Source organism: Purpureocillium lilacinum, assembly GCF_023168085.1.
Source record: "Purpureocillium lilacinum CBS 284.36 DNA, scaffold_7, whole genome shotgun sequence".
In the NCBI taxonomy this organism is placed as follows: domain Eukaryota; kingdom Fungi; phylum Ascomycota; class Sordariomycetes; order Hypocreales; family Ophiocordycipitaceae; genus Purpureocillium; species Purpureocillium lilacinum.
In genome coordinates, this window is record NW_027072117.1 from 2,583,844 (window position 1) to 2,609,685 (window position 25,842).

The 25,842-nt window shown below is 60.7% G+C and overlaps 13 protein-coding genes and 1 non-coding gene across 14 annotated transcripts; 6 read left to right on the forward strand and 8 right to left on the reverse strand.

Moving 5' to 3' along the window:
• Positions 1 to 30: 30 nt before the first annotated feature.
• On the reverse strand, positions 31 to 651 carry PLICBS_009687 (uncharacterized protein; the record flags this gene model as incomplete). The annotated part of the gene is made up of 1 exon (XM_018325303.2): positions 31 to 651. The coding sequence occupies one exon, from the start codon at positions 649 to 651 to the stop codon at positions 31 to 33; it is 621 nt and encodes a 206-aa protein (XP_018176697.2).
• Positions 652 to 1,599: 948 nt separating this feature from the next.
• Positions 1,600 to 2,781, forward strand: PLICBS_009688 (uncharacterized protein; the record flags this gene model as incomplete). Its single annotated transcript, XM_018325304.2, has 1 exon — positions 1,600 to 2,781. The coding sequence occupies one exon, from the start codon at positions 1,600 to 1,602 to the stop codon at positions 2,779 to 2,781; it is 1,182 nt and encodes a 393-aa protein (XP_018176698.2).
• A 363-nt stretch (positions 2,782 to 3,144) lies between these two features.
• Positions 3,145 to 4,074, reverse strand: PLICBS_009689 (uncharacterized protein; the record flags this gene model as incomplete). Its single annotated transcript, XM_018325305.2, has 1 exon — positions 3,145 to 4,074. The coding sequence occupies one exon, from the start codon at positions 4,072 to 4,074 to the stop codon at positions 3,145 to 3,147; it is 930 nt and encodes a 309-aa protein (XP_018176699.2).
• Positions 4,075 to 4,678: 604 nt separating this feature from the next.
• Positions 4,679 to 5,617, reverse strand: PLICBS_009690 (uncharacterized protein; the record flags this gene model as incomplete). The annotated part of the gene is made up of 2 exons (XM_018325306.2): positions 4,679 to 5,544; positions 5,602 to 5,617. 2 exons carry the CDS (start codon positions 5,615 to 5,617, stop codon positions 4,679 to 4,681), a joined length of 882 nt encoding a protein of 293 aa, XP_018176700.2.
• A 1,028-nt stretch (positions 5,618 to 6,645) lies between these two features.
• PLICBS_009691 (uncharacterized protein) lies at positions 6,646 to 7,890 on the reverse strand (the record flags this gene model as incomplete). The annotated part of the gene is made up of 1 exon (XM_018325307.2): positions 6,646 to 7,890. One exon carries the CDS (start codon positions 7,888 to 7,890, stop codon positions 6,646 to 6,648), a length of 1,245 nt encoding a protein of 414 aa, XP_018176701.2.
• A 1,432-nt stretch (positions 7,891 to 9,322) lies between these two features.
• On the forward strand, positions 9,323 to 10,858 carry PLICBS_009692 (uncharacterized protein; the record flags this gene model as incomplete). Its single annotated transcript, XM_018325308.2, has 1 exon — positions 9,323 to 10,858. The coding sequence occupies one exon, from the start codon at positions 9,323 to 9,325 to the stop codon at positions 10,856 to 10,858; it is 1,536 nt and encodes a 511-aa protein (XP_018176702.2).
• Positions 10,859 to 11,679: 821 nt separating this feature from the next.
• On the reverse strand, positions 11,680 to 12,224 carry PLICBS_009693 (small nuclear ribonucleoprotein Sm D3; the record flags this gene model as incomplete). Its single annotated transcript, XM_065601703.1, has 3 exons — positions 11,680 to 11,918; positions 11,972 to 12,089; positions 12,177 to 12,224. The coding sequence occupies 3 exons, from the start codon at positions 12,222 to 12,224 to the stop codon at positions 11,680 to 11,682; spliced, it is 405 nt and encodes a 134-aa protein (XP_065457775.1).
• Positions 12,225 to 13,405: 1,181 nt separating this feature from the next.
• On the forward strand, positions 13,406 to 14,734 carry PLICBS_009694 (uncharacterized protein; the record flags this gene model as incomplete). Its single annotated transcript, XM_018325310.2, has 6 exons — positions 13,406 to 13,536; positions 13,598 to 13,859; positions 13,920 to 14,048; positions 14,101 to 14,157; positions 14,214 to 14,410; positions 14,467 to 14,734. The coding sequence occupies 6 exons, from the start codon at positions 13,406 to 13,408 to the stop codon at positions 14,732 to 14,734; spliced, it is 1,044 nt and encodes a 347-aa protein (XP_018176704.2).
• Positions 14,735 to 14,816: 82 nt separating this feature from the next.
• On the reverse strand, positions 14,817 to 16,301 carry PLICBS_009695 (tRNA (adenine-N(1)-)-methyltransferase catalytic subunit trm61; the record flags this gene model as incomplete). The annotated part of the gene is made up of 1 exon (XM_018325311.2): positions 14,817 to 16,301. One exon carries the CDS (start codon positions 16,299 to 16,301, stop codon positions 14,817 to 14,819), a length of 1,485 nt encoding a protein of 494 aa, XP_018176705.2.
• Positions 16,302 to 16,852: 551 nt separating this feature from the next.
• On the forward strand, positions 16,853 to 19,349 carry PLICBS_009696 (uncharacterized protein; the record flags this gene model as incomplete). The annotated part of the gene is made up of 3 exons (XM_018325312.2): positions 16,853 to 17,083; positions 17,134 to 18,279; positions 18,327 to 19,349. 3 exons carry the CDS (start codon positions 16,853 to 16,855, stop codon positions 19,347 to 19,349), a joined length of 2,400 nt encoding a protein of 799 aa, XP_018176706.2.
• Positions 19,350 to 19,603: 254 nt separating this feature from the next.
• On the reverse strand, positions 19,604 to 21,312 carry PLICBS_009697 (uncharacterized protein; the record flags this gene model as incomplete). Its single annotated transcript, XM_065601704.1, has 6 exons — positions 19,604 to 19,647; positions 19,706 to 20,013; positions 20,102 to 20,337; positions 20,394 to 20,469; positions 20,525 to 21,142; positions 21,221 to 21,312. 6 exons carry the CDS (start codon positions 21,310 to 21,312, stop codon positions 19,604 to 19,606), a joined length of 1,374 nt encoding a protein of 457 aa, XP_065457776.1.
• A 605-nt stretch (positions 21,313 to 21,917) lies between these two features.
• PLICBS_009698 (uncharacterized protein) lies at positions 21,918 to 22,875 on the forward strand (the record flags this gene model as incomplete). The annotated part of the gene is made up of 2 exons (XM_018325314.2): positions 21,918 to 21,950; positions 22,006 to 22,875. The coding sequence occupies 2 exons, from the start codon at positions 21,918 to 21,920 to the stop codon at positions 22,873 to 22,875; spliced, it is 903 nt and encodes a 300-aa protein (XP_018176708.2).
• A 468-nt stretch (positions 22,876 to 23,343) lies between these two features.
• PLICBS_009699 (uncharacterized protein) lies at positions 23,344 to 25,173 on the forward strand (the record flags this gene model as incomplete). Its single annotated transcript, XM_065601705.1, has 4 exons — positions 23,344 to 23,752; positions 23,829 to 24,557; positions 24,621 to 24,702; positions 24,765 to 25,173. The coding sequence occupies 4 exons, from the start codon at positions 23,344 to 23,346 to the stop codon at positions 25,171 to 25,173; spliced, it is 1,629 nt and encodes a 542-aa protein (XP_065457777.1).
• Positions 25,174 to 25,371: 198 nt separating this feature from the next.
• On the reverse strand, positions 25,372 to 25,462 carry PLICBS_009700. The gene has a single exon. It is a non-coding gene; the product is annotated as a tRNA-Glu (tRNA).
• Between the last annotated feature and the right edge of the window lie 380 nt (positions 25,463 to 25,842).

A 25,842-nucleotide genomic window follows, 5' to 3' on the forward strand; every position in this document is an offset into this window, starting at 1 on the left:
GTAAAAGCTGTCTTGACTGCAAAGATTGTGTTAGGGCTTGCGCGTGAGCATGGTTCGAGCCCTCATGAGCACCCGTGCGAACCAGGGCGTCGCCGAGACGCTGAATAGGATTCGGAGGGGCAGCAGTGCCTTGGTGACGGCATAAGCGAGGGCCACTTCCATGAGGATCTCGTACTTCCTGTCGCCGCTCCTCCACTTGTCAACCACCTCGTCGGTGTGTGATTTGCCCCCTGCTTCCTTATCCTGCTTTGCACCAGCCCCTGCGTCCTCTTGTCCAAAGCCAAACCAGCCCTTGCGGCTAAAGTATCTCTCAAACCTGGCAACGCCCCCCTGGACGTACTCGCCGAAATGCTCCGTCATGTACGAGATCGGCACGTACGTCGTGTAGTGGAAGAGCGCAAAGAGCGCGACGACGGGCACAATGGCTGTGAGCTCATGCAGGATGAGAAAGGAGACGATGTGCGAGAGTGGCGCGTTGCGAAGCCCGGTGGTGTACTTTTGAAGCCGCTTCGGGAGCCTGGAGGTGATGCGGTCGATGCGCGACGCCTGTGGAGACTGCGAGGACTGGAGGCGCGCCTGACGGACCTGCCGCGTTGGCAGGCGTGGCCGCGGCCTCGCGAGCCAATTGAGCGGCGGCCGGCGACTGAACATGTTGCGGTGCTGGTGAGATGATGAGAGTCGGACTAGGTCACATGGATCATTTTATATTCGTCGGCTTGTGGTGCCAGGACCGAAATACGGGGCGGGTCAGCGACTCGGCGATTGCGCGTCAGCCCAGGTGCAGGGTAGTCCGTGAGCAACCAGCCTGATGCCGTTCTGTCGCCACACAGCGTTGGATATCTTGCGGCGAACCGGGTAGGCCTTGATGAATTTGAATTATTTTTTCTTTTTTCTATATTGACCGTGCTCGCTGGTGGCAAAAAATCAAGCGATACGCCATGTGGGCTGCGTTGGTAGAAGTTCCCTGTCAAGGGTCCGCGGGTTCAATAATGCTTCATTCAGGACCGCATGGACGGCAAGCGACTACGACCGGGCGATTGTGTTTCTCTGGCAAACTGACGAGTAAGCACCTTTGCAAGTGATTTCGATTTGTACCGGTCTGTTCCTTCAAGTCTCGGAGAACGCACTCGTCATGGCGTCAAGTCCGCGTCAGCTAGAGCTCGTAGAGTCGAAACAGTGTCATGACAACTGGGCAACGCCAGCTTGCTCCTGCCTTTGACTTGTCGATACGCTATGCTAGCTTCACCGCTTTTCCTTGTGGCGGAAGGAGACACAAGCAAGATGGCGCGTTTGCTGAGGCGGCAACCGACGGTCCTTGGCCGACTGCGCAGCTGTGGACAGGTGCTCCTTCCGTGTCGGCCACCTCCTTCCTCGCTGGAGAAGGGTCCTGCCTGGGCGAGATGCTGCCTGACGCACATGGCGGTGAACCGCCAGACACCTTCTCGACGTTGAAGCTCGCTTTTCCTCCTCTGCCTTTGCGTTCTCCATCTCTTCACTCTCCGCCTCCGCCTTTGTCGTCGTCAACTTGCGTACTCAAGCCATCAGCTGCGTCTGCCAACGTCACCAGATCGAACAACCGAAGATCCTCAGGCAATACCAATGCCTATCATCACGCTCGCAACTGGCGTGATTGCCGGTCTGGCCGTCATGGCCACGGCTCAAAAGTTCCCTCAGGAGGATCTCCTTCTCTGCGACTGCGGCATCGGAGACAACAAGGAGCATCTCGACTGGTCCACTTCTCGTCAGATGAACTGGTACCAGGACATCACTTGGCCCCGTTCTGCCTACTCGTACCCCGAGGCCCCAGACATGGCCGTTGAGGTTCCCTACAAGGACGGCACCTACCCCTGGGACCCCTCTGGCACCACGGCCACCATGCCAAACGGCGATGTCTGGACGGCGTATATCGAGGCCGGAACTCCAGATGGTTTCAAGGCTGGCTCTGCAGTCTCGACCAAAAACGCACAGGACATCCTCAACTGCTGGGCCTACCGTGGCCGTCCTGTCAGCGCGGCCATCAACACGACCGTCACTCATGATGCCATCTGCTGGAGCGCCTTTGTCTGCAACCGCGACAACCACGCCCCATCCCGCCCCGATGACATGGGCTCTCACACCTCGTCTCTGACCACGTCCAGCGCTGCACCAGCCACTTCTTTCTACTCCCAAGCTCCTCCCGCTACCCCTGTTCCCACCACAGTCTCTGGCCAGCCCACTCCCACTGTCCTCCCCGAGACTGGAAGTCTTTCCGTCTACTCGACAGTCAATCCCCGGTTCATCAACTGGCAGAACACCTGGCAGGCCTTCATCAACAACTTTGTCTGGGACAAGAACACGGGCCGCTGCGTGGGAGGTCCGGTTCAGGGCAACGGCTTCACCATTGCCATCGAGTGTGCTGGCATTCAGATCGACGAGGATACTCACATGACCCTTCTCCTCATCAAAGCCCTCCGAGACGTCGGCCTTAACAGCCTCTGGTTCAACCAGAACCCCATCGTTCCCGGCAACAACGGATCCAGCGCAACCAACCAGAGCTGGGTCGTCATGCCCGAGGCCTTTACCATCCAGGCCACGGACTTGGCTACCAACAATGTCGTTGGTCGGCTTGCCTACAAAACGCACTACGACGGCTTCCTCTCCGGCCCTTGCTCGGCCTGCGAGACTGCTCGTTTCAACAAGAAGTTCTTCGATCCCCTGATTGCCGCCATCCAGGGCAGCTACCCCACGTACCACAACTTCACCGTCGCGGCTCAGTGCGACCCCTGGATGGTGTGCGTCTGAGCCGTCTCCGCGAGCATTCTTCTGCGTCGCTGTATTTGTACTCAAATCGAGTTGGAGCTTTCGTCGCCCAATGGGGTTGATTGGGAGGGTTACCATGTTATGCCACTGGCTTTACACTAGACATGTAGACAGTTTTGAGACGACAATTTGACGTTGATTCATTACGTGTCATTGATGCTGGGTCGCGCCGTTGCCTCTATGTAGGGAGGATTTGTTCCTCCGCGCGGATGTGTCATTGTCTAGATTGTCTGTATGTGATCTTTCCCTCGAGGGGCTCATCTAATGCATGACTCTCTGGTGTCCAAGCTCAGCTCGACGCGTGTTTGACATGACCGGGACTCTGTTGCGTTATTCATCACATCGTCAATCATCCCGAGGCCCATCTGAGTAATAGTCAAAGGGCGAGGGCACGACCGCTGCTGGCCCATCCGCCCGATCGGGATCAGCTTCGATCTCCCCCACCGGCGCCGTTGTCAAGGAAGCTGGCCGAGGGGGTATCGGCGGAGGCTCTGCAGGCTCCTGTGGAGGCGGCTGGACCGGCGGCGTCTCGAGAGCCTCGCGCCGCAAGACCGAGGTCATGTCCCTCGCCCACTCCCACGGGCGCTCGGCGCCACCAGGTAAGCCGTTAAAGTACTCCCAGCCCATGACGCCGCCAAAGTTCTGGTGCCGACGCCTTAGCATTGCTAGCACTACGGACAGCATGTGCCAGGGCACGAAGCCGGCGCCGTTGGCAGGGTTGGTGACGAGGCCGATGACGAGCTTTTCGGGGGGCCAGCCCTTGCCGAGCATGAGGTCGTACATGTACGTGTTGCTGGCGTCGCCCCAGTTGCAGTAGAACTGGACGTTGTACCAGGCAATCTCGCGGCCGCGCAGCACCTCGAGGGCCTCGTAGTCGAAGCCGCTGAGGTTCTTCTCCGCGTCGAGCATGGCCATGGCGACGGGCGCGAGGGTGATGATGAAGCCGGGGCCAAAGTCGGCGCGCAGCCGGTCGATGAGGCGGATGACGCCGCCGAGGGACATGTTCTCCTCGACGTCGAGGTCCAGGCCGTCGAGGCTGCGCTGGCGAACCAAGTCTCGCAGCGGGGCGTAGTAGGCCTCGAACTGGGCGTCTGAGCCATCGAGGCGGGTGAAGGTGCCGGGGGCGGCGCCGCCGAGCATGCCGAGGACGCGGACGCCCGAGGCCTGGAGGACGCGGAGCTCGGCCCAGAGGACGTCGAAGCGGGGGTGGGACGGCGGGTGGTCGTTGAGGGTGAGGGCGGAGGGGTCGTCGTTGAGGTGGATGGCGGCGAGCATGACGTGCGTCACGGAGATGGAGGGCTGGGTGAGGAGCGGGAGGAGGGAGATGTGCGTGCCCGAGGAGGAGTCATGGTGGGTTTGGTAGTAGGTGATGATGCGGGGGAGGGGGGGTGCGGAGGGGGGGAGGGGAGGCATTTGGGAGTGGTGGTGGGCGATGTCGCGATGTGTCGTGTTGGTGTTGAGGGCGCAGATGGCGGGCGTGAGGTGAGGTGAGGTGAGGTGTCAGTGGATGGCGGGGTGCAGGTCGGATCGACCTGCAGGGTCCCGCAGTGGCCTGCGAGTGCTGTGGGATCAGTGCGCATAGTGGATCAACGGAGCATCTTACACGATATGTTGCCCAGCAATGAGCAAATCGCTTATCGAAACACCAGAACGTCTTGAAAGATGGATCGAATGGTGATATTTCAGCCGGCATGAAGACTTAATCGTCACAATTCAGGGCTATGTACAATCATGTTTAATGTTGTCGGTGCCCACGCATGGGTCAAGGGAACCCGATCATGAGCAACGCTCGTACAGTTTACATTGATTCGAGGCCGTAACAGGATATCATGGCCAAAGCAACTCGACTCGCAGAAAAATAAATCTCCGTCTAGATTCCTCAAAACGCAGTCGGGGCATAGCGACGCTTCTCCTCGTCCGTCACCCGCACCCTGTTCCCGACGCACCGTCCCGGATGCCACACGGCGAACAGCAGCACGGCCAGCGCAATGGGCGCAAACTCGAGGCACGCAAAGTACACCTCGTTGGTCTGCAGCTTTCCATACAGGCCCTCTGCCGTCTCCGCGAGACGAAACGCCGTTCTCAGGTACACCAGCAGCGTCACGACCGCGAACACGGCGCAAAAGACGGTCAGGCCCGCGTCCTTGATGGCGCGGCGCGCGCGCACGAGAAACGTAGCCGTGAGAATGACGAATACACCCATGGCGAAGACCTGATACGCCAGGCCGCCGAGGAGGATGTTGTTCGCCGTCGTGGGGTCCTGCCGGCGGGAGGAGCGCACACCGATGAGGGCCGCGCCCGCGACCTGCACGACGGTGGAGATGACATCCGAGGTGATGAAGAAGGCGAGGATGACCTTGGGCGGCAGAAACGCATAGCGGCTGCCGAGGCGGGGGATCAGCGCCGAGAGCACCGTGTAGATGCCCGCGGCGAGGAACACGGGCGCGGTGACGATGAAGAAGTAGTTGAGGACAAAGTAGATGAGGTGGTAGGGGTCGCGCTCCGCGGAGAGGGAGCGCGCGACGTAGCCGACAATCTCGAAGAGCAGGCCGATGGAAAAGGTGACGAACCACCAGCTGCGGAGGCGGACCGTCTGGAAGGTGTGCGCGACGAGGAAGAGGAAGAACCAGGCGGCGGCGAAGGCGGAGAGGGCGATGGCGGGCGTGTAGCCGTAGATGATGATGGGCGTGTCCCACTCGCCGTCGGGGTTGGGGAAGTCTGGGTCGACGTACCCGCGCGGGCGGTCTATTGCGTTGTGTCAGTTTGCGAGTGCGGGTTCTGAAGTGTGAGGGCATCGCGAACCACTGTTGCCGCTCATCGTGACGGGGGTGACGCTGAACAAGATGCGTAGACAGGTCCTCAGCCACGAAAAGGGGCAGGCCTCCCTGAACGAGCACTCAGCTTGTGATGGGCAACCGTCAAGATAAACAGCATCCAGATTGTACACTCGCAAAGGCCTCAGTGAGGCCCGGCTAGGCGAGCGAGCGGTTATTTATCAATACATGCAAAGCCGTTAGCCTGCACCCGAGGCAAGCCTCGTCCTGTCCGCCAAGCATGACGAAGTGGAATCACACAAGTCCATGACAGGTGCCTTGCGCCCCATTAAACACGTTGGAAAGACGCAACGTAAACGCAATTAAGCTACTTTACGAGTAGCTGAATCCGACCGCGCTTGCAGGGCGGCGCGGCACCAAGGCCCAAGGGGTGGAGGGCCTCCCGATCTGCACGTCGAGCAGGATGGTCATGAATCACCATTTTTCGTCCTGCGAATTGAGCCTGAAGGGGGGCTTGACAGGGGGAGTGGGTTGTTTGGCGGGCGGGACGCCAGAGTGGTGGAGGGAGGGAAGAGACGGGCGGGAGCCACCACCGGTTGACGGCGGCTGGGGGCCACGTTCAGGCTGGCGGCAAGCCCACCACCAGAAGGGAAGCTGGCAGGGGAGGTGATTGGGCGGGGGGTTGCCTGGCAGGGTGGCAGGCAGGCAGTCGGCACGGCGCCGGTGTGGGGACCGTCGGTGCTCGGAGGCGGACCGACGCCGATGGCACGGGAAGGCTTGGAGGCTTGGATGCGCCGCGTGGTGCCGTGACGAGGCCGGGCACATTGTGTGAGTGACGATATACGCGTCCCGGCACTTGAATGCCGTGGCCAGATTCTTGACTTGCCTGTGAAGGCCTGTTACGGCGCTTGCGCATGCTGCCTCACACTGCCTCCACGACGGGCGTGTTAGTCGATACGTGCCATACGGGCAACGGCTGACGACGACAGGTACGGCTCGAGGGACGTAGGGCTATGCTGGACGGAGGCCCTATGTTCGTGATTCGTGAATTACTATATGCGCTTTCCTTGCTTCACTCCCACCACTCCCTCGCTGGCGTTTCAGCCGGCCGGGCCTCGGGCTTGCTCCCCTCCGTCGTCGTCCCCGCGGCCGGCTCTGGCACCGCCTCGGTAGGAGCAGCAGCAGCAGCAGCAGCAGCATCAGTCGACGGCCCCGCGCGGACAGCCTCCTCGTACGAAATCGGCGGCCCCTCGTCCGGCGGCGGCGGCAGCGAGGCCACGGCGTCAAACACGCGCTGCCGCTCCTCCTGCAGCGCTATCCTCCCCTCCTTGAGCTCCGCCTCGCGCCGGGCCAGCTCGGCGTTGAACCGGCCCCTCCGCGCCGCCGCCTTGTCCAGCTCCTCCCGCAGCGCGGCGGCGCAGCGCATCATCTCGGCCTGCCCGCGCTGAATCTCCTGGTGGAACGCCATGTCGGTAAAGATGTTGTCGAAGAAGACGTCGGCGAAGATGTGCCCGTGGTTGATGTTGACGCCGGGGAGGGGCTTGACCTGCGGGCTGGCCTTTTGCGCGCGCGACGCCTGCAGCCGCGCCATCATGAGCAGGCGGTCCGCGTCGGCGAGGGCGTTGCGCTCCATCATGTCGGCGAACCCGCCGCCGCCAAACATGTCGACGCGCGAGTAGCTCAGCGCGTCGGCGATGTGCTGCAGCGCCTGCATCATGAGGGCGTCGCCGCTGGCCAGCAGCTTCACGGCCTCCTCCTCGGCCTCGCACGCCTCGCGCACGGCGCGGTACCGCACGACGAGCGCGTCGCGCCGCTGCTCGGCCGCGTCCTCGTCCGGGAACTGCGGCGTCGGCCCCGCGAAGATGGACTGGTACAGCTCGTCGAGCTGGCGCTGCGCGTCGCGGTTGCGCGCCGCCACGGCCTCGAGCGCCCGCGCCGCCCCCTGCGCCTCCTCCATCTGCGCCTTGAGCCCGCCGTTGATCTTGTCCTCCTGGTGCGCCCGCTGCAGCACCTCGAAGTAGTCGCGCTCGCCCTTGTCCGCCTTTTCCGCGAACCGGTCCTTCTTGCCCGCCGCCTTGTACATGAAGCGCCGCACCGAGCTGTCGCGGTACTTTTGGTGCGACTTGAGCTCCAGCTCGCGCTGGGCGTTGAGAGCCTTGAGCCGCGAGTCGGACGCCCGCAGTTGCGCGCGCAGGTCGTCGAGGAACCGCCCGTGCTGCTCGAGGTCCGGTGGCGCGTGGTCCGTCTCGGCGGGCGTGCGCAGCAGGTCGCTGTTCCTGGCGGCCGCATCCTGGATCTTGGCCGAGATGTCGGCCATGGCGGCGAGCGTAGCAACTCACACAGACCAGTCGTGAGATGCAACACAAAGGGGGTATCGGGGTATCGTGAAGCAAAAAAGTAAGGCGCTGGCTGGGTATGTATGCTGAAACGGTGATTTAGAGTTGCTTCCCAAGCCCGAGCCGGGAGTCTGGGGCCTTCAACATCTTATTAGTATCGCCCCGTCCATCTAGCACCAGCTAAGGGAAATCCGCCTCGCAACCTTAAATGCCCGCAGGGGCTCACAGGACCCCGAGAATGACATCAGAAGGACGGGGTGAATTGGGCGTGCAGGGGGATGTGGTGGAATCACCGGACGAGCTTGGCGGCCGTTCCGGCGGCCATCAGCACCTCAGCAGACGTGGCGGTGCCGGCGGGCTGTGCAGCGCTCCGGGCGATACGCGCGCCGCAAACCGCCTGAAGAGTGGCGCGGCGTGCTTCGTAGCGCCCCTGGAATTTGTCAAGTTCGAGCCGAGTGGCGGTGCCGGATTCATGACTTGAACGGACAGCGCTGTTGCCGAGGCCCGTGCATAGTCCGCGCAGGCAAAGTAGATCTTTCAAACGCCCGTCGAAGATTTAAAATCTGGATTGGCAACGAAAGAAGCATTGATTTCTTTGCACCCTTGCGAAACATGGCTGCTTGCTGGGTCTGGGAGCACTGTGACGACACACATGTGAGTGCGCTCCGTTCTCTTGCCCATAATGGTCGGAGTGCAGGGACTACATTTGTCGCAACACACCGAGTTGGAATGGAAATTATACGCAATTAATTTAGGAATTGAGACGTCTATATGCCTGCAGAATCACTTCTACTCACTCGTACATTCTACGTGTATGCTTCCGCTCAGTGCTCCGAATTCACTTACAAACTTGCTGGCCAGCGGCTGCCGGAATTACCCGCGCCGCGCCAGGATGGAGCTCGACAAAACTACCAAGTATTCTCGCCCATCCTCCCACCTCGTCCGAGCTCCAACCCGCAACACCAACCGCCCATGGCCTCCAAATCCGCGCTGCTGCCGCGCGGCGGGCCACCTCGTCTGCTCGCCCGCGCAGGCAGACGACGCTACGAAGCTCCAACATGTCTCTTCTGCTCGCTCGCCGCGCCGTCGACCCCCGCCGGCCCTGTCCGATCCAGAGCTCCGAGATCACGCCGCGACGTTGCTTCACCACCGCGCCCGAGACGATGGCAGTCGACCGCTGCGCCTGTGGCTTCGGCCACGCCGTCAAATCCCCGCGTCGAGCTTGAACATGCCCTCCTTGAGCTCCAGTGTCGGGCTCCGAACCTCGTCAACCTCTCTCGCCTCCAATTGGCCCTGCAGGGTTTGCGACAATCCGCTGGCCAGGAAGTCGTTCGCGTTGCCATCCTCGGCCTGGCAAACGGCGGCCCGACAGAGGGCGGAGGCGCCGTGCATACCGCATGTAGGATCCTTCGCATGTTGCTGGTCGATCCGCTGTCCGATGAGCAGCCGTGGGAGCAGGAGCTCGCGGCTCATGACCCCAGCAAGCCTCTCATTGTGCGCGTCGCGCCTGGCCAACGCGCCGATGTGCGCGTTGAGATATCGACGGACACGGCTCTGCATGAGCTGCACGTCTCGTCGCCCGACTTGAACGGACTCAACCTGGAGCTCCTTCTCATGGAGGTTACGGCTCCGTATGGCGCACCGGGCGAAGTCACGGTCCAGTCCCTCGAGGACGCCGTCCTCGTCCCCGCTGTCGACATACCCTCCGCAGAGGACCGCGTATCGCCCGTCACCACGCCCGTACACCAGGCGCTCCTCGTCGCCGACGGCTTCATGGGCGCCGTCAACGTCTCCGCCCTGCCCGTCTCCGAGGCGGGTGGCTCCATCATGGCCGCCGTGCAGATCAAAGGCGTCTCCAAGGAGCAGCTCGACACAGACTTTGACATTGTCGACATATCACAAGCAGAGCAGGGCATCCGACTATTCCGCCAAAGCCCTGAGCATGCAATGGACTACGAGCGTCTCTGGTCCACGAGCAACGTCCCCGCCCTCGCGTCATGGCTCCGGGCCGGTGCCAGATCTACCGGCGAGCACGCCACCAAGCCCGCCGTGCGGCAGCTCATCGCCTCACTGCTGCAAAACACCATCTCATCCATCCACGCAGCCGACGCGCAGAAGCTATCCCGCGCACTCGCCGCCAACGGCGCTTCTCCCGCCCTCGTCGGCCTGCACGGTCGTCTCGCCGACTGGGCACAGCGCGCCCATGCCGAACTCCAGGACGAGCTGGACCTGGCCTTCACCGGCCGCCGTTGGAGGAAGCTCGGCTGGTGGAAGCTGTTCTGGCGCGTCGACGACGTCGCCATGCTGACAAACGAGATGCTCGGCCAGCGCTTCATGCCCACCGCCGAGCAGGAGCTCGTGTACCTCACCGGCCGCATCGCCGAGCTCGCGGGCGACTCGCCGCAGTACCCGCAGCCCGTCTCCGCGGGGGACGCAGACGGCGCCGTCCCCTCGGAGCAGCGCCGCCTCGGCTCCGGTGAGCGTGCGCCCGCCCTCGCCGCGACGTCGTCCTCCGCGCTGCCCAAGTGGCCCGGGCACATTGCCTTTACGCGCCGCTACCTCCAGAACGAGACCGTCCCCGCGCTGCAGTCCCTGGCGCAGCGGCTCGTCATGCAGGCGCTCGGCACGTCTGGCGTGACGACGTCTCTCGCCGCGCTCCTGTACGCCTCGTCGTTTGCGTCCACGCTCTACGAGGCTGGCGCCGTGGCCGCCCTGGGCATTGTGTACAGCCTGGGCCGCATGCAGAAGAAGTGGGAGGCGGCGCGGGGCTTCTGGGAGGGCGAGGTGCGCGAGGAGGGACGCAAGGCTGTCAGGGGAGCTGAGGAGAGTGTGGCCATGGTGCTCGACAATGGCGCGGCGGCCAAGGCGTCAGAACAGGAAGCTCAGGAGCTGCAAAGCGCGAGGGAACTGGTGGCCAAAGCCGAGGACGCGCTATCGCGGATACAATAGACGCGCCTGTATGTTTACGTGTATGATAGATCAAACCAGCGGCAACAACGTTTTGTCTGGCACTTGTGGCAGCTCTGCATTCACTCTCTATATCCATTGGCGTGTTGTGCTTCCAAACATGCTTCCATGCAATCAGTATCCTGTCAACCAGTCATCCCAGCTGGCACTGTATCCACTGATATTCCAGTCCAGAAGATGATAGCCAGAACCTTATGCGGTGCTGCACACGCTTCAGAGCGGGAGCATGGGCCTGCCAGCTCGGCGGCCGGAGCCACCAGCACCGCCAGCGGGCGCAAAGGCCGGCTGGTTGTACGAGGCCGGCGGCGGGACCGCGTGAAACGAGAACGCGACGGGCGGGGCTCCGTCCGTCATGACACTGGCGCCCGCGGCGCGGCCAGCCTGAAAAGCAGCAGAGGTGCTGCTGCCAACGACACCACCACCACCACCATGGGGAGCGGAGGAGCGTCTGCAGAGTGAGGTCACATGGTCAGCGAATGATTCCGAAAGTGAATGAAAGGCCACTGTTGTGATTATTGTGTCTGCGGCCGTCGACGAAGATTCTCCCCCGTCGCCCAAAAATCAGCTTTTTGCAACGTGCCCTGCCCATTCAGCCAGCAGGGGCACAATCCCACCCATATTCCGGAACGCCAACGTGGAAAAACAAACCCAACACCCTATTCCACAAGAAAACACAACAGCCCCCAGGGGGAAGTGTAGGCAAGCGGAGGAGGGGGGCGTCACATCTTCTACTCGGCGTCGTACCTTTCGATCGAGCCCGGGGCGGCGGAGGCGGCGCCCGAATCAGAGGCGCGGGGGGCATCCTAGCGACCGCCGCGGCCGGTGGCACGGGCGCGACTGACGGTGGCTCGTCCACGGGCGAGACCGACGCCGCGGCCGCGGACGTTGCGGGCGCGGAACATGGGCGCGTTGCGGAGCATGTCGGGGATGATGAAGAAGCGGACGTGCGAGCCGCGGATGTAGACCTGGTCGACGTGGTAGACGCGGCCCTCGCGCGAGGTGACGGTGATGTCCTTCATCTGGACGTTCATGGAGTCCTCGGCTGTTTGCGACGAACGGGCGGGCAGTTAGCGGATTGTTCTCCCAAGATCAAACGGGCGTATGATGGATGGAATTGGAGGGAAGGGGAAGGAGCTGGAGCGGAAGACTTGCCATCGAGGAGGGTGCCGCGGTAGGAGTTGCCGTTGGTAAGCTCGACCGTCACGATGTGGCCCTGCAACGCGGAAGGAGAGAGAGGTTAGCAGCTGCCAAACACGCGCGCGTTGGGGGAGGTGTTCGGGAAGGAGGCAATGCAACGAACCGTGGCCTCGTGGAGCAGCTTGATCGGGATGCCAATGTTGGACGTCATGGTCGCGGGCGGGAGTTGCAGCTGCCGTTGGCTTCGAAGCGCGAGCAGGGAAGGAGAGAGGCTTGTCGGGATGCTGGTAGCGATTGTGAGGTTGCGGTTGTGAAGCTTCGCAAAAAAGGTGGGCTGCGAAGAGAAGGCCAGACGAGGCTGTCGAATGGGGAGGCGGCGCGAGGTTGTGCTACTGGGCACTGCTGCAGGCATGTCAGTGAATCACTGACTGGGAGGTAGACCCGCTGCTGGCCTGGCTTGGCCTGGCTGGCCGGGGTTCACGCGGCGCAACCTATTTCCGGGCCGCCGTCCTCCCAAGCACCCATCCACCCACCCAGCAGACGGCCACTGCGTACCAGTGGGCTGTCACTGAACCCCCCGCCATGCCGCCTCTTCCCCCAAGCCCCTCCCTCCAACAACCTACTGGGGGCCAAAAAGTTTAGTGACACGCAGACCGGATATCTTTTTCGCCGTCTTTACAGCGCGGACAAGCTGCTCGCCCTGCGCGCCAGTTCCAGCCCTTTTCCCGCCCGCCACTCGCATTGAGATGTGGGATACGAGCTGCACCCGGAGCGCCAGGCCGAAGCCTCATCAGGAACAGTGTCACAGCGCGCGCCCGCGGCCTTCTTCCCTGGCCATTCAAACCCCATGACATCAGCGGGGTGATGCCTGCGCGACACTCCATCGCGGTTAACCGTTGCCGTGCACCCCGTCCAATGGCGCGCCCCAGCTGTCACGGGCTGGGCTTCTCGGCTGTCGCCAAACTATCTGGCCGTCGCATCTGCGGTCGAAGGAGCTGCAGCAGCAACCAGGACCCTTGACGTGACAGCCGCCCTGGCCCCTCCCTCCCCGGGACCCCTCCCAGGGCTGATCCCAGGCGCGGCCCTCGGCCAGCTTGCCTAGCTCTGCGACGAGGCTTCACAACGTCGGTGTCATTGGCGACGCGGGCTTTTGCCTGCCAGTGACGCGGCCAAAGGTGCCTTTGGCATGCAGACGCCACCGCTGGTCGAGAACAGATTCGTCCGCGATACCGGCTTGAGTCAAAAACGTGTCTACATGTGAAGCTCCAGCGCGCGTGTATATAAAGAGCTGTAGCTTCGCGATGATGTCACTCGGCGTCCAGCTCTCCAGGTGATCACTTCACTCGGCTTCGTTGCTACCTGCTTCCATTTAAACCATTGAGACATCCCACCATGGCCACGCAAAAGGGACTCGTCGTTGAAAAGGCCGGCGCGCCGTTCACCGTCGTCGACAACATCCCGCGCTCCAAGCCGGGCCCCAAGCAGGCGCTGGTCAAGTCGCTCTTTGTCGCCATCAACCCCGTGTATGCCCCCCCTCCACCCCTATCCAACATCGTAGAACATGTCTCTCATGCTCTTCCACAGGGAGGTCTTTATGCAGCAGACGGCCATCCTGACCACCGCCCTGCCCGCCGTCCTCGGGTCCGACTTTGGCGCCATCGTCCTCGAGACGGGCAGCGACTGCAAGAAGCTCCACAAGGGCGACTACGTGTTTGGGTCGTGCAACCTGGGCCAGAATGCGTACTCTCCGTTCCAGGAGACATTTCTGGTCGACGAGGATGCTGCCTTTAGGAAGAGCGGCAACATCTCCGTTGAAGAGTCCACCACCATGGGCGTTGGCATCCTGGTGCGCATCCGTTCACTTCCGACTTCACATTGGTAGTCATTAAAGCTGACAGCGTTCAAGACTTCGTCATTTGGCATCATCGTTGGTGGCAAGGTCCCTCTGCCCGATGCAGAGGCGACTGTCCCTGAGCGCGACGAGTGGATCGTTGTCCTCGGCGGCAGCGGCACGGTCGGCCACTTTGGCATCCAGGTACACAACCACGACACAGGAGACCGGTTCCCAAGATGTTGACATTCAATAGATTGCACGCGCATGCGGATACAAAGTCGCCGCCTCGTGCTCCCCTGCCAAGTCCTCTGTAAGCCCCCTTTCAACACTGTCAAAGTCGCAAAGCCCATTTTAACCGTCGCTCAGAAAGTGCTCGCCAGCGGCGCCAACGCCGCCTTTAGCAACCGCGCTTCGCCCGACGAGCAGGCCGCCGAGGTCAAGTCCATCACCGGCGGAAAGGTCGGCCTCGTGTGGGACAGCAGCGGGCAGGCGCACGAGGCGGGATTCAAGATCCTTGCCGAGTCGACTGCACAGGCCAAGTACTTTAGTACCACGGACAATGTGTAAGTCTTCGTCCAATACTCGAGAAATGTAAAAGCGGGGCGCTCATGAATCGCAGCAACAACTACACCGTCCCGGCCGGCATCAACGAGTACCAGGTCAGGATCGGCATGCTTGGGCGAGACACCGACATTGGCAGGCACATTAGCGAGGAGACTGTCAAGCTGGTCCCTGTGCTCGAGGGACATGTCGCCAAGGGCACGCTCGGACCTGTCGAGTTTGACGTGTTCGACGAGTCTGGGTGGGAGGCGCTGGTCGATGCAATCAAGTATTACGCCGAGGGCAAGGCGGCCAAGAAGCTTCTGGTCCGCCTGCAGGCCGTATGAGGGCACCGTATGTGCCATTCACATGCAATGTTTGTAGGACGCTGGCTTGAAGAAAAGTGGACGTTTATTTTGCCATATGGCTTCACGTAGGCGCCGGTGCCCGGGTATCATCCACCTTCTGCTTCTTCGACTTCTTGCTTGCCAACATCTCCCTCTTCTCCTGCTTCCGCGCCTGCTTGTCCAGATTGCCAATCGTTTTCTTCTCCTGGCCGCAGGGCCACTTTGCCAAGGCCGCAGCCTCTGCCTCGTCGTCCCACTCTGGTGGTAGGACGGCAAACATCAGGTAGGACGTGTGGGTCTTGATATCATTCTCGGTGCGGTGAACGACGCGGCCCTGCATGAAAGGAGGCTCGCTCGGTACCTCTGGGTCGTCGGCTCCGTTCTTCTCGGGCTTTGATACCCCATCGTCCGTGTCCATCTTGGTGTCGGACGACTCGGAGACGTTGTCAGGCTTGTGTCCTTTGTGAAACTCATGCGTCCGCTTGAGGTCGCTCTTGAGCTTCTTGACTGCTTCCGTGACGTCGGCGGGCGTGGCGTTGATGCCTCGTTCGCTGGTATAATTGATTCCTACTCGTTCTCGCAGGACGGAGATTCTCTTGTGGGCGATTTCCACCATATCAATGTCGGTCCACCCCAAGGTGCGAAGCTCCAGGGCCGTCCTGGTGACTTGCTCTATGCAGGGCGAAAAGGTACAGATGTGGACACTCTGCTTTGGATCCAGAGGTGATTCCCAGGCGTCATCGCTGTCGTCCGGCTTGCCGCCCTTGTGAATCTTTCGCCTTGACAAGTGGTGCAGAGCTTCCCATGGGGCAGGCAAATCGAGAAAGATGGCCGTGGCCTGAGGCGACTTGCCGTCTATCAGAAACCCCTCCTGATATACGTCGCGGTGCGTTATATGGACGACGCCATCTAGGCCGTGATTGTTTATCTCCTCCTGCATCTTCTCGAAGCGCGGCTGATGGTACTCGAAGGAAAAGACCTTGCCCTTCTTGTCCGTGTCGCCGCGGGGATACCCATTATAGACTGCTCGCGCAGAGGCGTGGGTGAAGCTGCCGCTGCCAGCGCCTGCCTCTATTATCCGCGTGCCTGGCCTGGCTCGAATGCGCTGAAGGACGTAACTGTAGTCGGGAGTGTAGACGACCTGCGTTCGGTGCGGCAGGCCACTCGTCCACAGCTCGGGGCTGGGCCGCAGGAGATAGATGAATCCACTAGATGCGGTCACTGCTTTTGCCAGGCCTTGTTGCCCAGGCTTGTCGTCGGTTTCGTCCTGGCTCGGCATGGGCGTGCCCTCGCTCTCCACGTCCTCCCGTCTTCGCTTCCGCCCTCGCGATCCCGTGTCGACGAGCGACGCGCGGACTTGCGAGCCCCATGGCACATTGATGAGAGTAGAGTGAGGAAACGACCCGAATCTCGTGTTGAGCGTCGCGCCCTCTGCATATCCGTCGACGGCTCCGGAGGACTGCTCGAGGGTGATGGGCTGGTAGTTGTCACGCGACAGGCCAACGATGGCGAGAGAATTCGCCGAGGTCCGAAGACCCGGCTCCAGGAAGGGCGACGGCCTGGTCATGGCGGGCCAATGCCTATGCGCAGAATGTCGTATGCCACTGGTGATGTCAAGGTGCTCGTGGATGCCAGGCGTTGATGAAAAAAAGTTCCGGCGCCTGCAGCCTCGCGCCAAGTCAAGCCTCGTGGGCGATGCTAGCGCATTCAGCCCCACTAGCCGCACGGGCAGCTGGCCTTGTGAGGGGCAGCCCTGGAGCATCCATGGAAGCGACCCCGGGGCGCTGAGCTGCACAGACACACCTGAGGAAGGTGGGGGAGTGCCTGAGAAAACGATGAGGCCACCTGCAGCTTCGGCACTTTTCGACCCTGGGCTGACCTCCCTTCGACCTGTACACTCCTGGTGACTCAACCTCGACGCGCGACCGCCATTGACTCAACCTCGAGGCCTGAAGTGACTCGAGGGTGGTGCGTCTGCCGTCTGCTTCTCTCCTTTCGTTTTATACCCTTCTACCTCTCTGAATGAATTTCTCGCGCCTCTTCACTCGAGCCAGACCGACAATTGCTGCCGCCCAGAATAGCCTCCTCCCCCGCCGATTCTCCTTCGCTACCGCCACCATGGAGTCGATCAAACTACACAACTCGCTCAAGCCCGGCGCTCCGGTGCCCTTTGTCCCCATCCAGCCTGGCAAGGTGTCGTGGTACGTGTGCGGTCCGACAGTCTACGACAAGAGCCACCTCGGCCATGCCCGCAACTATGTCTCGACCGACATCATTCGCCGCATCCTGATGCACTACTTCGGGTTCGACGTCAAGTTTGTCATGAACATGACCGACGTTGACGACAAGGTGTGTGCGCGACGGCCCTCCGCCAGACTATTCGGCTCTAACATGCCCAGATCATCATCAAGGCCCGTCGACAGCGATTGCTCGAGCTCGAGAAGAACAAGACGTATTCCGCGGCAGAGCTTCGGGCCCTGGCCCTCTCTGCCTTTCGTGCGTATGCTGCAAGCAGCCTTCCGCTGCTTGTCGAGGAGGGTGCGGACCTGGACGAGTCCAACTACACGACGCGCCGTGATGCCGCCTATGGCAAGGTGCTTTCTGGAGGCACCCTGACCGGAGAGGGCAAGCCTGGCGACCCCGAGGCCAAGGTCAAGATGCACATCGGCAACATGGACGCGGCTGCGGCAGCCATGAAGCAGGGCGACATCTTCCCCGGCGCCGACGAAATCCTCCTCCCGTACCTCGACTCTCTCTACAAGGAGACCATTGATACCCGAGACCAGACCATGTTCACCGATCTCACCAAGAGTATGGAGGCTCTGTTCACGGAGGATATGGACAACCTCAACGTCCTGAGGCCAGATGTCATCACACGGGTCACCGAGTATGTCCCGCAGATTGTCAGCTTCGTCGAGCGCGTGGTGCAAAAGGGGTTCGCGTATGAGGCCGAGGGGTCCGTCTACTTTGACATTGCAGCGTTCGAAAAGGCAGGCAACACGTATGCCCGCCTGCGTCCGGATAGCAGAAACGATAAGTCTCTCCAGGAGGAAGGCGAAGGCTCCCTTTCCAAGAACCTGGGCGGCAAGAGGGGCGCTGGCGACTTTGCCCTTTGGAAAAAGTCCAAGGCCGGCGAGCCCTTCTGGCCGAGCCCCTGGGGTGACGGCAGGCCTGGCTGGCATATTGAGTGCTCCGTCATGGCCTCTGACGTCCTCGGCTCGCGTATGGACATCCACTCTGGTGGCATCGACCTTGCTTTCCCTCATCACGATAACGAGCTGGCTCAGAGTGAGGCGTACTTTTGCGAGCACAGCAAGGGCGAGCACACTTGGGTGAACTACTTCTTGCACATGGGCCATCTCTCCATCTCGGGGTCCAAGATGTCCAAGTCCCTCAAGAACTTCCAGACCATCCAGGACGCACTGTCGACCGACTACACGGCGAGGAGTATGCGCATCGTCTTCCTCATGGGCAAGTGGAACGACGGAGTCGAGGTTTCACCCGACATGCGAGCCCAGGCAGACAACTGGGAGAGCACAGTCAGCGTACGTAATTTTCTCATTTCTGTGGATGCCGTTGCTAATTGTTTTAGAATTTCTTCACAAACACCAAGTCATGGTTGGCCGAGGCTGGTGTCACCGATGGTGTCAAGTCGCTGTCAATCAGCTCTGATACTCCGGCCACCGGCCTTCTGGCCGACCTCGAGCAGGCCAAGAAGGAAGTCGAGGCTGCCCTCACCAATTCTTTTGATACCCCGCGTGCCATGCTGGTCATTCTCAAGCTGGTAAACTCGACCAACGTCTTCCTCAAGGACAACAAGGACGCCAACCTGGCCGAGGTCGAGGCCATTGCCAGATGGATCACCAAGATGGTGGGAATCTTTGGCCTGGACGCCCGCGCCAAGGCTCCCTACGACGGGCTCGGCTGGGCCTCGGCCATCTCGGCGGATATGGACCCCAAGACGGCCGTCGGACCGTACGCCGCCGTGGTTGACAAGGTCAAGGCTGAGGTCAGCAAGCTGTCGCTGTCCAGTGATGCCATTCCCACCTTGCTGGCCCAAGACCCCAGCAAGGACTTTGAGTCTGTCGCATCCACGGGTTCCCGTGACATCGAGAAGCTCGCCCTCCCGTTTCTGCGCACCGTCTCTCAGATTCGTGACGAGCTCCGACGAATCGTCTCGGCCCAGACCCCGGAAACCAAGAAGCAGATTCTTGCCATCACGGACCGCATCCGCGACCACGATCTCACAAACCTCGGTGTGTACCTAGACGACCGGCCTGACAACCAGCCGTCGCTCATCAAGTTCATTCCCGCGGCCGAACTCATCGCCGCCCGCGAGGAAAAGGCAGCTCGCGAGGCCGAAAAGGCCAAGAAGAAGGAGGAAGCCAGGCTGGCTCGTGAAAAGGCCGAGCAAGAGGCCAAGGAGAAGGCAAAGATTCCGCCAGAGGAGATGTTCAAGAAGGACGAGCGGTATAGTGCTTGGGACGAGCAGGGTCTGCCGACCAAAATGAAGGACGGCAGCGACGTGCCCAAGAGCCAGATGAAGTCGCTGAAGAAGATGTGGGATAAGCAAAAGAAGGTGCACGAGGATCTCAAGGCCAAGGGGGGCTTGTAGACAGGCGAGGCGAGGCGCAAGGCGTTGAATATACTCGCTGGCGATGACGAATCACCCAGCGGCGTTTCTTAAGGGAGTGATCGCTCTCAATTCAGTATCACATCTGTTGCCGCCTACGAGGCGTGCAAACGGTGCGCTTGCTCTCACTTAGCAAACCAGTACGGGTGGGATTTCAGGGCCGTTGAATCCCAAAGTTGGCAGAGTCCACTTTGACTAATTGAACGGGTATGGAGAGAAACGACTCGTCCAGGTGATCAATTTTGTCGTGCGTAGCGATCAATCTCCTCGATGTATCGCCCTGGCTTGCCTATTAGCTTCAACACGCAGAACACTCATTGCTGTAGCCCGCAACGTACCTGCAGCCGCCCACCGCTTGCCGATCAGCAGTAGCGCGTCTCTCAGGGGCTTTACCGACGGCCCAAGGTCCATGCGATCAGCGTCCGTCAAGTTTCGGAGGTAAATCATGGCCGCTTTGTACAGCGGCTGCGCGATGAACACCGAGAGAGCGTCGGTCCTGACCGCGGATGACGCGGAGAGGAGATGTGCAGCGCCGTGCATGAGCTCCTCGACTATCGTCTTGAGCATGTTGACGGAGGCCTGGTTGCAGAACTCGCTGTCCGGCTGCACGACGCGGGATCCGAATTCCAAAATCTCCATCACCGCGCTGGCAAACGCAAACATATTTCCGTTAACACAGGCGCCGGGGGAAGTGGAGGTTTATAAGGGGCAAGCGGCCAGGCAGGGAGGCTTACCTCCTGCAGACGGCCATGGCGCTGGATAGAATGGCGTTCTCGGCGGCGTCTCCGTCTGAAAACGTCTCCATGAAACAGGTTGCCGTTTTTATGATCTGGAATGCCTCTGCGGTGTTGAATTCGTGGTGGGGCGTCGTCTCGTGGATGTGGGCGAGGACTTGTTCGAGGAGCCGTGATGCGTGAGCTAGCCTCGTGAAGTGGTCGATTTGGGATGGGGTTGTGTGGTCGTGAATCTCCTGTCTTTTCGTCAGGATCCGTCTTGGAACTAAGTATGAGGTAGTTCGTTACATACAGCACTCTTCTCGTCTGCCTCCGAGGATGGTTTCGGTGGAGGGCACGAGCCCTTGCCGCTCAGGAGCGTGGCATATCTATCACGGCTTTAGGCTTCATGTTGGTATATCTTGACAGCTAGGGGCAGCTCACCTGTTGGCGATTACGACGCCTCGCCACACTTGCGGAGTAGAGTCAGCTTGCCCCGTGGGATGCTGAAGCGTCTTGTGCAACCGGCCAGACGACGCTGCGTCGTTCGCTCCGAGACAGACCGCCGCCCGGATGCTAGCCCCTGCAGATATATACGCTGCGGGGAACAAGCCGTGGCCCATCTCAAACACAGAGAGAAGCAACCTGCTCTGTAGCATCTCAAACGAGTTCCCCGCGTCCAGCCCCTCAAGCATACCCACGAAGCTCCTGAGCAGCGCGTACAGCGACCTCGTCTGCGCGGGTACCTGCCCGTCCACCGGCAGCGCGCAGACGAGGTACATGCTGAGCGTCAAGAGGCCAAAGTCCGCCTGCATCGGCTGCGTCCGTGAAGCGGACAGTTGGCTGTAGTAGGCATCTTCCGATATGACTGGGAGCCAGGGGTGGACGGTGGTGAAGTATGCCTGCGCGGCGGCGTGGACGAGCGGAGGGGGGCCGATGATGGCTGAGACTTGTGCCTCGAGGGTCTGGCTGATGTTTGCGGGTGTGAGGTCGAGAAGATCGGGGACCGGTAGCGGATGTGCGGCGCCATCGGGGTCCGAGTAGCAGCAGCTCCGGTTCAGTCTGGTTCAGTGTCCAGGGTGCTCAGTTTACGATTCATCCGACGGTTTTCTCATCTCGTCGGACAAGGTTTACACTGACCTTTGACACAGCGAACACACTGGCAGAAGCCGATCGCATTTCCGCTTCTGTTGCTTACACCGCAGACAAGCCTGGGTCATGGCCGTGGGCATGGCGGCGCGTGTCATCGCTCGGCCGGCATGTGGGCCGGGGAGCGGGATGCCGATGCGACGAACGCTGATGATGCAAGTGCGGACGCTGTGCGGACGTGACACTGACCCGATCTTATTATGGTAGTGGCAGGCGTTGAACTGACTTGCCCCTGGGTTTCCAGATGGTCTGGGAGCTTTGGCCTTGGGTTTGGGAATGAACGCGTGACGGTCTGTCCGTGGCGATGGCTGATGAATCGACGCATGTAGTTGAACGGAGTCCGGGATGTCCTGATCGGGTTTGGCGTCCGCGTCCGCGTCCGCGCCCGCACTTGCACTTGCACCGGACTCCATCCGCGGCCAAGTCCGACTTACACGAGAGCCTCAATGATTAATCTGGTGGATGATAAATTCGCAATGAGACAAGATCCTTGGAGTATACGTATGCTTTCTATAGTGGCTCTGGGAAGTTTATATATCAGGCAATGTTCGCAACTCAGTAGGACTCTGCAATCGACCTCTTACTCTTCAGTCTCAACGACACGAAGGCATTGCATGAACTGCGTTCCTGAACTACCTTGAAAGTCGATATTCTTCTTTCCATCTCTTCAAGGTTGATAATCGCCATTATGAGTGCTATTCGAAATGTCGCCATTGCAGGGGTACGGCAAACTGTTACCTATCCTTCCATACGAGTGCCCGACTAACACCACCCAGGCATCCGGAGACTTGGGCGCTCCAATCCTCAACGAACTCATACAGTCCAACCTATTCAACATCACCGTCCTGACGCGCGCCTCGTCCAGCGCCGAATTTCCAGACTCCGTTCGGGTCGTCCGCGTGGACTACTCCTCCATCCCGGACCTGACCGCCGCGCTGGCCGGCCAAGACGCGGTCGTCTCGGTCCTAACCACCGAGGCCATGGAGCTGCAGCTTGGCCTCATCGAAGCATCCACCGCCGCCGGAGTCAAGCGCTTCATCCCCTCCGAGTTCGGCTCCGACTGCGGAAACCCAAAAGCGTCCCAGCTGCCCGTGTACCAGCCCAAGATCGCCGTGCACAAGGCCCTCCAGGAGCACGCGCGGGCGCATCCGGGTTTCTCGTACACGCTGGTCCGCAACGGCGTGTTTCTGGATTGGGCCATGAAGCGCAACTTCATCGTCGACTTTGCGTCCGACACGCCTGCGTTTTTCGACGGCGGCGACCGCCCGTTCAGCGCCACGACGCTGGCGACGGTCGGACAGGCCGTCGTGGGTGTGTTCCGCAACCCTGACGAGACTCGCAACCGAGTGGTCTTTGTCCACGACATGATCATTACGCAGCGCAAGATACTTAAAGTGGCGCAGACCGTCGCTCCGCAGAGGAAGTGGGATCCGGTGACTGTCAAGACGACGGACTTGGAGGCTGCCTCGCAGAAGAACTACGACAACGGCGAGTTCGACATGAAGTCTTCGATGGGGTTCCTTATGCGAGCTGTTTTTGGGGAGGGGTATGGTGGGGAGTTTAAGAACGTCGATAATGAGCTGCTCGGCATCACGGGCAAGACGGATAACGATCTGAAGGCCCTGGTTCAGGAAGCGCTGGCTTGATGTCGACTAGACGGCCCCTTTCCAGTTACTCTAGAGGTTAGTTTAGATTTAATCGAAGCAAGGTTCACAAAATGCTTGTCTGTTTTCTCATTCTGCAATCCATGGCCGCCACACTTTCGGGTCCAGCGTCGAATACAATGTAGAGAAGGGCCTGGCCGCGCCAACGTGAACCTCTATTACGGATTCCGTGACAGAAATCGCCGCCCGTGCTACACAATGTGATATAGCTGATCCGCCAACTTTTTCAGCTGCTGTCAGCCAGAAGCCAACATCAATACAGCGGCACGTAGGTCCTGTTGGCGTAGTACATGTGCAACGATTGATGAGGCCGCCTTAATGCGCGTGCCCAATGTACATGCAAAGATTATGAGACAGTGACCAAAAAGTCGAGAGCTGGAAATAAAAACCTCAGGCCCCGCGTGGGAGTTTCTCACGACATCGCAGAGTCAAACATTTCCCTCCTATCTCATGGCGCTCACTTCAGCAGCACTCTACCTCCTCCTCGCCGTCGTTCCCAGCCTTATCCTGATAACAATTTGCCGCTCTTACAGAGTCTCGCCTCTGTCAAGGCCAAACCAATGGACCCCGAAGCAAGGCGCCGCACGCTTCCCCGGCCCGCGGGAGTTTCCCATCATAGGGCGCGTATACGACCTGCCACGCACGTCGTCGTGGCTCAAGTTCAAGGCATGGACCGATGAATACGGTCCCGTGTATGAGACGTCCATGATGGGGCAGCGCTTCATCGTCGTGTCGGACGAGGGCATCGCAACGGACCTTCTCGTCAAGATGGGGAATCATTTCGGTGGGCGGCCGCAGATACGCGCGCTGATAGACCACAAGAAGGGTCCGACGTATTCGGCGTTACAGGATCGCAACGGTAGGTTCAGGCCATTTCCAGAGGGCACCCTTCACGGCCGGCGGGACGACATGCTGATGGTAGAGACACACGACAGAGACATGGAAGGCACAGAGAAAGTGGGTTCACGCCGCCATGGCCGTGGCGATGCAAAACGACTTTTACGGCCACGTCGAAGACGAAGTAAAGCGGTTCCTCGGCACGCTGCTCGTCGACCCGAGCAGGTTCCACGTCAACATCCGCGAGACGACGGGCCGCATCATGGCACGGCTGACCTGGGGCGATGCGACGCTCGGCCCGCGCTACGGCGATGAAGCGCTCGCCGCCCTGCGCCAAATGTCCACCTCCGGGCCCCTGGTCAACACCATCACGCCGCTGTGGCACCTCGCCGACCTCGTCGGGCACAACCCCTGGCGGCGGCACGAGGTCGCGCGCGAAGGGTGGATGAAGACATGGTGGACGGACACTCTGCGAGCGGCGAAGCGGCGGTTCCGCGAGGGCACGCTGCCGGGGGACACGTGGGCGGCGCGGTACTGCGAGCAGCTGCGCGACGAGGGGGGCTCTCTGGAGCAGGGCGCCGATGACGAGGAGTTCGCGGCGTGTGTGCTGGGCTTTCTGTGCATGGTGGGCGTGGTGACCGTCGCTGGGCCGATGCAGTACTTTGTCATGGCCATGGCGATGCACGGGGAGTGGCTGGCCAGGGTACAGGAGGAGGTTGATCGTGTTTGCGGTGCCAGGATGCCGGATATGGGCGACTATGCGAAGCTGCCGACAGTGCGGGCCTGCGTCAAGGAGACGCTGCGGTGGAGGCCGACTGTTCCTCTTGGTAAGACGTGCCACGTACCGGCTCATGTAGGCGATCACGGCGTATCAGACTAACGGCAGCAAGGCGTCCCTCACGAATGCGAAACGCCGACCGAGTACCGTGGCGTGCACATCCAGCAGGGCGACATCGTCCTCGCCCTCGAGTGGTAAGCCTCACAAGTCCAACTCCCATCTCACAAAGAAAAGCACGAGCTCACTTCTCCGCCAGGGCCCTCAACCGCGCACCCTCAGTATTCCCAGACGTCGAGTCATACCGCCCGGAGCGCTGGCTCGAGCCCGGCTGGCCGACGTACGCGGAGCCCCTGACGCAATACCCGAGCCTGCGCGAGGGCAAGGCCATGCACACGTTTGGCTGGGGACGGCGGGCGTGTCTCGGCACCGCGCTGGTCGACCGCGAGATGTTTGTCTTTGCAGCGGCCGTGTGCTGGGCGTTTGACCTGGCGCCACGGACGTGTCCGCTCACGGGCGAGGAGGTGCCCGTAAATACGCGGGCGACCGACTCCAATGTCATACTGGAGCCGACGCCGTTCGCCGTGGACGTTCGGCCGCGGAGCGAGGAGAGGGCGGTGCAGGTCGTGGAGATGTATGCGCGTGTAAGTGGGAGGATGAGGGTGTAGGGAAGTGAGGTGTGGTCAGACTGCGATACTTGGCTTTCTGCAGCAGTCACTTGCGAAACTCGGCGCGCCAAAGAGAAAAGGGTACGTATTCTAGCTGCTCGTCATACCCTTCAAAGCGGCAAGACTCAAACGAGCAAAAAGAGAGGTCGTGCAAAAGCCAAGCATCAAAAAGGAGAGGCAGCAAAAAAAGAAAATGATCTCCGATGCGGGGAATCGAACCCCGATCCTTGCGGTGCTTACAGCCGTGAAGCTTGAAAGCGCAATATCATAGCCACTAGACCACACCGGATTGTGGGTCGCCAACCATGTCTTCGGAATGAACCGTACAGGCCAGATTGGGTTGAGGAGCTGCTAATTTTGTTTATCAAGGCCACCGTTTGGCGGGCCAATGGCAACGCGTACCTGGGAGCGTCTGGCATGCAGTGACTCAACCCAGAGGCTGGCAGTTCAACTCGCGCGTGAGATGGGAGACGCGGTGATGCATGCAATAAGGAGCGACGCATCCGCGGGCTGGCGCACATGGCGTGAGGTCCTACCCTGACTGCCAGCGCGTGTCGGGTCTTGCGGCGGTTCGGCCGCGCCTGTTCAGGTCTGTCCCTGCCCTGTGCAAGCGGTAGACCTTGAAAGACGCCGACGGCATGGGATGGTCAACAAGCAGACAAAACATCA